This window comes from Gymnoscopelus microlampas (assembly GCF_963454915.1).
Source record: "Gymnoscopelus microlampas genome assembly, chromosome: 3".
In the NCBI taxonomy this organism is placed as follows: Eukaryota; Metazoa; Chordata; class Actinopteri; order Myctophiformes; family Myctophidae; genus Gymnoscopelus; species Gymnoscopelus microlampas.
In genome coordinates this window covers 45,929,145-45,941,505 of record NC_139940.1, presented here as the reverse complement: position 1 = coordinate 45,941,505, position 12,361 = coordinate 45,929,145, and the positions used below count along the sequence as shown (strand labels likewise).

Below are 12,361 nucleotides of genomic sequence, written 5' to 3'. Positions count from 1 at the left end.
AATGTAGAATTACTGTATGTGCAGGATGTCATTTGCATACAGATGTGAGGGGACTTAATTAAATTGACTACATTTTTTAAATATTTTAAACCAATCCCCTCTCACACACTGCCAGTGTGCCAGTGTTTCTACCAACACCCTGTTGGCACTCGTGCCGAAGGTTGTCTACGCCTGCTGTACACACTAGAAGTGAGTATGCACAGGCAATGCCAGATGAAAAAGAAGTGGGTATACAGCATATTCTTTCATATACCCTTCACTAGACCACACCTCTCATAGATGATTTGACCATTTTCTTGAAGAGGAGTAACAAGAATCTTTAAGTGAGTGTATGTTGGCATTGTATCCATTACTTGACTATTAACCACTTTTTATACTTAGTTGTACGATGGTGTTAAATAGCAAGAACAGCCGATTTGCGAGCTCACAACACCCTGTGAGCTTGTAGATATGTTATTTTCACTTCTTCTTTTTTTCAAGTCTTTTTTTTAATTAATGTTTTTACAAAAGTTTGCCTATGCATGCAAAATAGGGAAGCCAAGTTCACTGTGGTTAAAAGCGTTAGAAGTTAGAAGAGTTAGAAGAAACTTTCCTAATGATGCAATAAATACCCAGGGCACCAGTAGAGCCCCTGCCACCTTGGCAGGGGCTCTACTGGTGGTTCGAACACTGCCTCAACGGCAGGCTTTTCCCCCGGGCATACCAACAGTGCATGCAGGGACAGCTGTAGTCCGGACTCCTGAGGTCGTGCACAGCATGATACTATATAAAGGAGAGGACAATTAAAACAACTGGAATGGAAATGCACTCGTCCTCTGTCCCAGTGCATTTGAAATTTGTTAAACATTCACAGGAAATAGATCTACATCGTGTCACGTTGCCACACATTGTGTAATATTCAGCTATTAGAAATTTGTTGTAGCAGGAAAAAAGGAAGGGACCAATTTTAGACCCCTGGGGGACGCCAGTCAATGAAATATATAGGGTTTAAATTAAAGGTTAATCGGATTAAACTGTCACAATATATGAAAGAAAGAAAAAAACACATCACTACTCTACCTCTTTTTGCCTCCCTCCTTCTCATTCTGTCTATCCTTTAGTCTCATTCTGTCTATCCCTTTCTCTGGATCTCCTCCTCCTGCATGCAGCAGAGATGGCGGCTTATCGGAACAACACATCAGAACAAGACAGAGTTGCTCAATGTGATGGTGATCATGGAGACAGGACAGGTGGCCAGGAGACTAGTAAAAAAAATAGTTTGCTGTATTCAGTGAGTAAAAAAAGCTCAAACGTTTTATTGTTTATTTGTGTATTAAGGATCCCCATTAGTCTACACTGTAGTGAAGACTATTCTTCCCGGGGTCCAGGCAAAAAACATCAATACAAATCATAAAATGCAGTACAGCATGGTCAATGTTAGTGAACGAAAACACAAACTTAGAGAACAAAATTAAAATTAAAAATTAAAAGTAAAATAAGAATTAAAAAAAAAACATGTTTGTCTGTCTGAAAATACCAATAATGATAACAACCTAATCTAATCTAATTTACTTTCTGGTTATTGCTTCCTTAAGTTTATTTTTGAAACCAAATATATAGTTATATATAGTTCTAGTTGGAGTCAAATGTGGGGGGAGCACACTCCAGTATGCAATGGCTCTGTCTGTACATTACTGTTTTCTTAAGTGCATTGGTTCTGCGCAGTGGAACCAATGCACTCACAATTTTTACTTAAGTAAAAGTATTGCTTCATAAACCTTGTTATAAGTTGTTATGCATAATTATAAACATTTATAACAAGTGTTACTGTATAAATGTGGTTATAATGCATTATAGATCCAACCTTAATATAAAGTCTTACCAAAGTTTGCATATGATGTGAACCGCTTTTTATGAGCTGAAGGCAAAGTTAAGGGCTTCCCTCGAGGCTTGCCTCGAAATGCTTCTTATTTCACTATTTTCAGTTCAATAAAAACAGCATATTAAATCAATTATTAAATATGATTACATTGTGAGCTTGTAGTCCTATTTTTGCCGAATGTTTGCCTATTATATGACATGCTCAGAATAGGGACTTTAGGGTTCATGTGGTTAATATTGCAAATAAGCGAGATCTACACATTTTGGGTAATCAGAATCAGAAATATGCCATACAGTTGCTCAATCACCATCTAGTTAGTTTTGTTTTCTTCAATATTCGGCATGTTCCATAGAATTATATTGAAGTCTGTCGATCGCAGGACCGCCCCGCATCATCTTCTTATTTTCTCTTTTTTGCATGTCCAGCCGAAAAAGTGCTCTAGGCAGCGCTTTTACCTTCATAAAAGGCTGATAGTGTTATCCCTTAATTAACACTTTGGATTTATGGTGTAGCCTACAAGTCTGGAGCACCTCATGGAGATGTGGAAGTAACTCACTCATTCACTCATCTTCTGTTTCAGTGGACGTGTTTGAGATCAGGGAGATTTGTCGAGGAAATAACTCAAAAGACTTTGAAGACAGCAAGGATGAAACGACCAAGGAATGTGCCGAAAAGACCTGTTTCACAATCCTCTATGGCTCAGAGTTTGTACTGAACACGCTGAGTATTGTAGGTGGGTATATACAGTAAATCCTTAATGTTAATGTATCCTCAGATTCTTTGCCTTTATTTCGATAACAGTGTAGTAGTACAGTGGAGAGAGACGGGAAACATGGGAGAGAGTCAGGGAGTGACATGCGCTGGGCTCGAAAATTCGAACCCTGGACACACTGTCAGGCATCAAGGCCTTACTGTATAGCCTATGTGGTACGCGCCTCAACCACTTGACCATCGTCCATTTTTTACTAAACTAATTTGATATGAAACGCTGGTGAAATACCGGTATCTGTGATTTTCCAGCCGATTTGGTGCAGGATGCAGACAAATGGGTGACAGGACTGGAGTTACTGAGACAGGAGACACTGGTGGCTTCTACTCCACACATCATAAAGAGGTAGACCACTCATGTACTTTACTTTTACTTTTACTTTACTTTATTATGGCTCCCCATTAGCATTTGCCTAAACATGGCTATTCTTCCTGGGGTCCGGCGTCACACCCAAATACACATCAACAACGTACTACAGATACAATACACAGACAATAGTTCACCTACACAAGTTAAGAAATACATTTCAGAAATGTACAATATTGTAGATCAAAAGGAGAAAAGGGTTACTCATACCTCTTACAGTTTTGCAACCATACATTTAATTTATTTATTTACTTGTATTACTTTCTTTCTTTCCCTCTGTTTCTTCAACCTACCAATATCAAATTAACTAAAATAATAATAATTAAAAAATAAAATAAACAAGTCAATGAAATTATTATAATGGTTAAACACAAATCAGTCAAGTTCATGAAATATTGGAAGATACTGTTGTACCATAATTTTGAATCCTTCATTTGTATTGGCTTGAATAATATAACCTGGCAATGAATTCCACTTTACAATAGCTCTATACAGTACTTGAATGAATTCAAGCTTCAGTGAGGATTCTGGTCTCTGTCTATAATTATAATCACTCCACTTCAACGTATACCTTGATTACTTGACAGTAAATTGCATTGACTTATATACCCTGAGTGTGGGTATACAAGTCATATTATATATACATATATATATACATACATACATACATACACACACGCACGCACACGCACACGCACACGCACGCACGCACGCACGCACGCACACACACACACACACACACACACACACACACACACACACACACACACACACACACACACAGTGCATTAGTCCTCTTGTTCACACTGGCTGTGAACGTTTAGCCACTTCCTCAGGGATTCACATCCACCACCAGCCTGCATCAGCACTTTGGTAACAGCTGTGTGGTGACATCATACAGTCCTGCCACCTAAGGGACAGCCACAGGACTTCCCTAGATACAGTATGATATGTTTATGGCCACTCTGGACAAAAGGCCATCTGGGAAACAGAAGGTGCCTGGTCCGCTCCCTGGCCCTGGTCTAAAGAAGCAGCCAAATGGGTCGCACTGATAGAGGAGGCAAAAGGGCGCCAGTTCAAGAGTTAAAGGGCAAAACGTGATATAGCGCCACCATGAGTGCCACGATCTGTCTCTCCCCCTGTTTGTTATTTCTCTCTTTTTCTTTGCCTGTTTCTTTGTCTTTACACACCTGTCTCCACTAGTCCATTCCCTCATCAGAGCCCAACAGTTCTCTGACTATTATTACTCACCTGTTGCCACTTCTCTAATCAACCTGCTGCCTTAGACTGGATACTCCTGCCTGCTACTATGCTGTTTGTAAGATGTGCTTTATATGCTATCTGTTTAATCTTCTTTTTCATCTTCATCTGTTTGCTGTGGCTTTGCATTTGGGTTGAATTCACTCTTGACAATGAGGCCGTTTTGAATAATGTGGGGTTCTTCCTTGGCCTACTGGGATTGTGCGTCCAAAGTTTCACGCCGATCGGTCCAGTGACTTTACAGGAGTACTTCCAATTTGCTATTCTTTTACTTCTACTCCACTACATCTCAGAGGCAAATATTGTACTTTTACTACTACAATAATTTGAACTACAATTATTTGAAAACTTTAGTTACTAGTTACTTTGTAGATTTTGCAAAGGATGCTATTTTCAAAGGGTCTTTATACATTTGAACACTTGTGAAATGGGACCTTCTGCATAATGAGAACTTTTACTTTCGGCAGTATAAGTACATTTTGATGCCAATACCTTTGTACTTTTACTCAAGTAAATGGACCCCAGATTGGGAAACACTGCATGGTGTTTAGCTGCACTGACCTGGCTGTGACCTTACATGCTGTTTCTGCTGCCATTGCTCTAAAAATGAGAGTTGAACTGCAGTGTTGTGGAAGCTGAGTGATTTTATGAGTAATTCAGTTATGAAATATGTAACCCAGTGTGCCTTATACGTATTATTTAATTTAATCATGTATTGTTTAATTGTCTATATATCTATATAAAAATCTGCTATGCATTAAATCATATCCAGCTGAGTTGATTAATGTGTTTGAACACATGGTCTAACTTGTTTATTATGAGTATCTCTAAAGTAGATATGTGGGTTAATGTAGGCCTATCTAATGTCGTTATGAGTCAAGATCTTAGCTCTCAGCAGATTACACGTCGTAAACTGATCCAAAATATAGGTATTAATCAGAGTAGGCTCAGACATGTTTTATGAGGGTGAGTAAGTAAGTAGCCTCTGCTATCAGGACAAGGTCAGCAATATATAGTAACAAAAGCAGAGGTGTAAAGTAACTAAAGTACATTTACTCAAGTAGCCTACTGTAGGCTACTTAAGCACACTTTTGAGGTCTTTTTTACTTTACTGGAGTATTTCCAGTTTTCAGTGCTTTTACTTCTACTCCACTACATCTCAGAGGCAAATCCTGTACTTTTACTCCACTACAATTATTTGAAAACTTTAGTTACTAGTTACTTTGTACATTTTAATTATTATTACAAAACAAACATTACCCACTTCAGCCCTATATACATTTCGGCCGTTTGAAAATAGCAGATCTACGCATTGTGAGCTTGTAGATCTGCTATTTTCAAAAGATCTGTATTCATTTTCAACATTTGAAAACTTGGGACATTCTGCATAACGAGTACTTCCTACTTTTTACGTACATTTTGATACCAATACTTTTGAACTTTTACTCAAGTACATTTTGAATTCAGGACTTTAACTTTTAACAGAGTATTTCTACATTGCAGTATTGATACTTTTACTTAAGTAAACAATGTGAGTACTTTTTCCACCACTGCACAAAAGCTGCTGAGTTGATGTTTCCCCTAAGGAGCCAGAGGGTGGTCTCATCTCCAGTGTAGGGTCAGCAGGATAGGATGCTGGGTGAGGAGGACCTGTAGCATCCATATTTAGCTTATCCATTCTTCAGCTCCCCATATAAGGAGGATGTGGAATTCAATAAGTTGCAGAATACAGTGTGCCAAGACTAGACCTGTTGACCAGTCAGTGATATCCTTTGTGTTGCACTACTGCCACCTTCTGGAGTAAGATAACTCCTACAGTGTCAAGCTGTCAAGTATGCTATAAGACCTGGAACGCATCTGTGTCACTTTAAGTTTTCTTTGGCTATTTTTGAAAATAGTGAGTTTTGGTTTTGGACACTGACCAAGTGAGTTTTGGACACTGACCAATCCTGCACCGTGATTGGCCAATAGTCTACAACGCAGTCTACACCCCTAACCCTTCCACAGTCAATGCAAATCTATACTTTTGCAAAGTCAGCCAATCGCATTACAGCTAGTGTCATCACCACTAGCTGTAATGTGATTGGCTGACTTTGCAAATTCAGGACTGTGATTGGCTAGCGAAACACATGACACATGTGCAGCCCTATGAATAGCAGTATGGACTTAAAAAAAAGTTATTTCACTTTTTTTTAAGTGAGTCATGTTGTGATGACCACACACCGCCCACTTCACACTGGGTGTGATTTTTTTTTTTCAATAAACTGTTAGGATTTAGAAACATTTTTAAGACTCGCCTCAGGTCTTAAGAAATCTACTTACTTCCTGCCCTTTAAACCTGCTGTTGACCCAGCTCTTTCCATTCCCTCATTCATGTGTGCGCGCACACACACACACACACACACACACACACACACACACAGACGGACATCAGACAATTTGACATTGTGTAAATCATAGCATCATCTGGCAATGCATATTAAACCACGAAGAAAGGCTGTGATCTACAACAGCAGGTTTCCAACAACATTGTGTATGATAGAAACCCTCTTGTTTTGCTTCAGAACATAATATAATTTAGTATGTTTCGCTTCTGTTGGCAATATTTCTATATTGTTCTATACAGACAACACCTGTGAATGTCGGAAAGGAAAAAGAGTTAAATGATGATTAGCGGACCACAATGGAAATAAGCTTCAGGGCTTTGTTGTGTTTTTATCATCCATATATTCGGTCCCATGTGGTCATCATGTCCATATAAGGACAATCGACTTCAAACTCGACGCGTGCGCAGCGGCAAGAACTCGAGGGAGTAGTAGTAGTCGAGTAATTCGGATTTCCAGTTGTCCAGAACCACCGATCCAACCAATATGCCCATATGGGCATTAGAATATATAGCCATATAATGATGATGATGGATCTGTTTTTCATATCACCCATATAAAGTACAGCTAACTTTCAGAAAGGCGACAAGAAAATCCAGACGGAGACAGGCAGCCATGAGTGTAATGAAATATCTGTATTTCTAGTCAGACAGAGAGAGCATTGGAAGGTTACAGTAACACAGGTGGCATCATTGGTCATACCTCTCTCCCCAGAGAGAAAGAAAAAGGACTGGGTTTTAACATGACCCGTTATCAGGTTGGTAACATAAACAATGACATCATGAATGTGACAGTGGTGAGCTTCCGGGCCTTTGATTGGATGAGAGGGATGATGATACGTCGTCGTCAGTGGTGGCCATCTTGGTTTGTTTCAAAGGGACACAGGTAGACAGACAGAAACAGATATCTCCATATATGGGCACAAAAAGGATACAGACAGACGGGTACAACAGGTACTCTACTCAGATATATTGGTTGGATCGGCAGTGCGACGTGTCGCGGCCCAACCTCTAGTTTTAAATAAAAGCTTTCAAAGTTCACGGGTGGGGTATTTACTAACATTTTATATCATAGAACAAAACGTTCAGGCATTACCTAGACCGGTATTCTCCAACTCTTTTTGGCTTTAAAACAGCATTTTGCTTAGAAAATATCAAAAGTCCAGTTTTGATGTCAAGATGTTCAAAATAAGAGCTTTCTACCTGCTTTCTATTCAGTAACAGTTGTGCTTGTCAAGTTGCTGTTTTAATTTGGTACATTCACATACATTTGTACCTGTTCCATATCTCGTGTACCCCCTGTACCCCTAGGGGTACACGACTATAGACCAGGAAGTGCAAAATGATAACGTTGCCACTTTTTGCTCACCTAGACGAGTACAAAAAAAGAAAAGTAGGACAGGTAGAGGAGAAGAGTTGGAAAAATGAGCAAATCAGGTTTCTCTGACTTCACCCCCCGGTTCAAACTTGACTTCTTAAAAGTATATTTTCTTAATACAGTAGACTGCAGTAGTTTACAAGAAATCCAGCATAAACAAACAACATTTAAGAACGAGTTCGGGCCGCGTGGCCCTCACACCTACGTCGCAATGCCAATCCGACTGATATGCCCATATTGAGATCTCTGTATCTGTCAGTCCTTGTCCCTTTTATGCCCATATATGGAGATCCCTGCTGTCATCAGTATATGCCCATATATGGGCACACCCCCTTGTGTGCCCATATATGGAGCTGACTGATTTGTTTGCGCCTGATGCCAAGACGACACATTGAGGTTAGACAACACACTCCATATTTGGGCGTAGCTGCATTTGGAACTCCTTATATGGTTATGACTGAGTCATGGTGACATGAGTGTGATGTCAGAGGTCAGCCCGCCCGCCCGCCGGCCCACCCGCCCGCAATATTTGAGCAACGTTTCAGTGACGTGTGGTGATATCACTGTGGTGGTGCAGCTATATAAACAATGTGTTTAGCCACTGATGATTCTGTGTCTTTCATTAAAATCAGTCCAGCCAGGACAATCCCCAGCGTTCCTTCAACAGAGCCTCACAGGCCTCAGATCTCATAAGCAAATTTATTGGAAAAAAAACAAAACAAAACAAAATGTCGAAGAAATCTGAGGCTGGAAAGAGGTTCTCGTCACAGACGAAGGAAGAAGCCTATGAAGAGAAAATGCTGAGAGACCGGACCAGCAGATTTGAATTCCTTTTGAAACAAACAGAGGTGTTTGCCCATTTCATCCAACCAGCAGCACAGAAGACCCCCGCCTCTCCACTGAAGATTAAACCAGGACGCTCCCGCATCTCTGCTGGATGTAACCGTCAGCATCGCTCAGAGCAAGAGGAAGATGAGGAACTTCTAAACGAGAGCAGCGGCGCCACTAAGATCTGCACACGCTTTGACGATTCCCCTTCCTATGTCAAAGGGGGCAAAATGAGAGACTACCAGGTCCGTGGTCTTAACTGGCTCATCTCCCTGTACGAGAACGGAATCAATGGCATTCTCGCTGATGAAATGGGTTTGGGGAAGACCCTGCAGACCATCTCCCTGCTGGGCTACATGAAGCACTACAGAAACATCCCCGGACCACACTTGGTGCTGGTGCCCAAGTCCACCCTTAACAATTGGATAGAGGAGTTCAAGCGCTGGGTGCCATCTCTCCGTGCCGTCTGCCTCATCGGAGATAAAGATCAGAGGACGGCCATGATCAGAGACAAGTTGCTACCAGGGGAGTGGGACGTGTGCGTCACCTCCTATGAGATGCTCATCATAGAGAAGGCTGTCTTAAAGAACTTCAACTGGCGCTACCTGGTCATTGACGAGGCCCACAGGATAAAAAATGAGAAGTCAAAGCTGTCAGAATTTGTGCGTGAGTTCAAAACCACCAATCGTCTCTTGCTGACTGGAACACCCCTGCAGAACAACCTCCATGAGCTGTGGGCTCTGCTCAACTTCCTGCTGCCTGATGTCTTCAACTCCTCAGAGGACTTTGACTCCTGGTTTGACACAAACAACTGCCTGGGTGATACATCGCTGGTCGAGCGTCTTCACACTGTCCTGCGTCCCTTCTTGCTCCGTCGTATCAAAGCCGATGTAGAGAAATCTCTGCTTCCTAAGAAAGAGACTAAGATCTATGTTGGCCTGAGCAAGCTGCAGAGAGAATGGTACACCAAGATTCTGATGAAGGACATCGACATCCTGAACTCTACAGGGAGGACAGAAAAGATGCGTCTGCTTAACATTCTTATGCAACTGAGGAAGTGCTCCAACCATCCCTACCTGTTTGAGGGAGCCGAACCCGGACCCCCCTACACTACCGATCTCCACCTGGTGGTCAACAGCGGAAAGATGGCTGTGCTGGACAAGCTGCTTCCAAAGTTGAAGGAGCAGGGTTCTCGTGTGCTGATCTTCAGTCAAATGACAAGGATGTTGGATATCCTGGAGGACTACTGCATATGGAAGAACTACGGCTACTGTCGTCTGGATGGTCAGACTCCACACGAGGAGAGACAGGTCTCCATCAATGCATACAATGAGCCCAACAGCAGTAAGTTCATCTTCATGTTGAGTACCAGGGCTGGAGGCCTGGGTATTAACTTGGCCACTGCTGACATAGTTATCCTCTATGACTCCGACTGGAACCCACAAGTTGACCAACAGGCCATGGACCGAGCTCACAGGATCGGTCAGGAGAAGCAGGTTCGTGTGTTCCGCTTCATCACAGAGAACACTGTGGAGGAGAGGATCGTGGAGAGAGCTGAGATGAAGCTCCGCCTCGACTCCATTGTCATCCAACAGGGAAGACTAGTGGACTCCAGCACCAACAAGGTAGGCAAGGACGAGATGCTTTCCATCATTCGCCACGGGGCCACACACGTGTTTGCCTCTAAGGAGAGCGAGATCACAGATGATGACATTAGCGTGATCCTGGACAGGTCTGAGAAGAAGACTTTGGAGATGAAGGAGGGCATGTCCAAGCTGGGTGAGAGCTCTCTGAAGAACTTCATCATGGACACAGAGAAGAACTCCAATGTCTACAACTTTGAAGGAGAGAACTACAAGGACAAAAAAAAGTTCATCCCTAACTGGATCGAGCTGCCCAAGAGATCGAGGAAAGCTGTGGACTCCTTCAACTACAGCGGGACAAAAGCAACCACGGTTCTTCGTCCTCCAAAGCAGCCCAACGTGCAGGACTTTCAGTTCTTTCCTCCCCATCTCTTTCAGCTTCTTGAGAAAGAGATTCAATATTATAGAAAGTCCATTGGCTACAGGGTTCCTCGTGACCCAGAGATGCCAAACTCTGCCCAGCACCAGAAGGAGGAACAGGCCAAAATTGATATGGCTGAGGCCCTGACGGATGAGGAGCTAGAGGAGAAGGAGAAGCTCCTCTCACAGGGTTTCACCATTTGGAACAAACAGGACTTCAATCAGTTCATTAGAGCCAATGAGAAGTGGGGGAGAGATGATGTCGACAACATTGCCAGAGAGGTGAAGGGCAAAACGTGCAAAGAAGTCAAGGAATATTATGATGTGTTTTGGGAGTGTTGCAATAAACTGCAGGGCATTGATAAGATCATGGCTCAGATCGAGAGAGGAGAGGCCAAGATCCAGAGGAGGATAAGCATTAAGAAGGCTCTGGACTCCAAGATCGGATGCTATGAGGCCCCATTCCACCAGCTACGTATCTCCTACAACACCAAGAAGGGTAAGTACTTCACCGAGGAGGAAGACCGCTTTCTCATATGCATGCTGCACAAGCTGGGCATCGACAAGAACAAAGTGTATGACGAGCTGCGCCAGGGCATCCGCAACTCACCACAGTTCCGCTTCGACTGGTTCCTCAAGTCCAGGACGGCCATGGAGCTCCACAGGCGATGTAACACCCTGATCAATCTTATACAGAGAGAGAACATGGAGCTGAAGGAGAACGTGGTTCTGGAGGAGAGAGAGAAGAAGGAGGAGAAGAAGCAAGGCCCAAATACTGGCTTGGCACAGAAACATAAATCTGAGATGACCCCAGACGGCTGTGGAAGCAGCAAGAGGGTCAGCCCAAACACTGGCTCTGCACAGAAACGCAAATCTGAGGGGACCCCAGGTGGATGTGGACGCATGAAAAAGCTCAAATCGTGAAAGGGATCTGATGCTAGCGGCATACCTTCAGGGGAGGAGAGGGAGGCTCCAGTTCTAGATTTAGATATGGTGTATGTTTGTTTTGACATGTTTTGATGCTGATTGCCGACTTGCTCCGCCCATTTCTTTGCGAAACAAGTCTTAACAACATTTCGCTGCTTGTATTTGTATAAGTTAGTGACAAATAAAACCTTCTTGATGATGTACTGCACAAGACGAACACCTAGCGGTGGACTGAATTACTACTTTAAACGTGCAGTGTGTGTAGGTTCTAGAAGCGTTTCTTTTTTTTTACATCACTCAAGTATGCCATGTTAGTCACTCCTACACTCACTGCAGAGGTTAGCCGTCTATAGGTGGTGTGTGTGCGTGTGCGCGTGCGCGTGTGTGCGTGTGTGCGTGTGTGTGTGTGTGTGTGTGTGTGTGTGTCAGTCCTTGTGCCCATATATGGAGCTGGCTGATGCCATGATGACACATTGATGTCAGACAACACACTCCATATTTGGACATTCTTATGGCTGTGTCAGAGTGACATCAGAGATCTGCCCGCCCCTCAATTCTAATATAGGATTTATTTCAGATGATGTCA

At 42.6% G+C, this 12,361-nt stretch overlaps 1 protein-coding gene across 1 annotated transcript; it reads left to right on the top strand.

Moving 5' to 3' along the window:
* Nucleotides 1-8,745: 8,745 nt before the first annotated feature.
* LOC311041859 (SWI/SNF-related matrix-associated actin-dependent regulator of chromatin subfamily A member 5-like) lies at nt 8,746-11,772 on the top strand (the record flags this gene model as incomplete). Its single annotated transcript, XM_084052344.1, has 1 exon — nt 8,746-11,772. The coding sequence occupies one exon, from the start codon at nt 8,746-8,748 to the stop codon at nt 11,770-11,772; it is 3,027 nt and encodes a 1,008-aa protein (XP_083908470.1).
* Between the last annotated feature and the right edge of the window lie 589 nt (nt 11,773-12,361).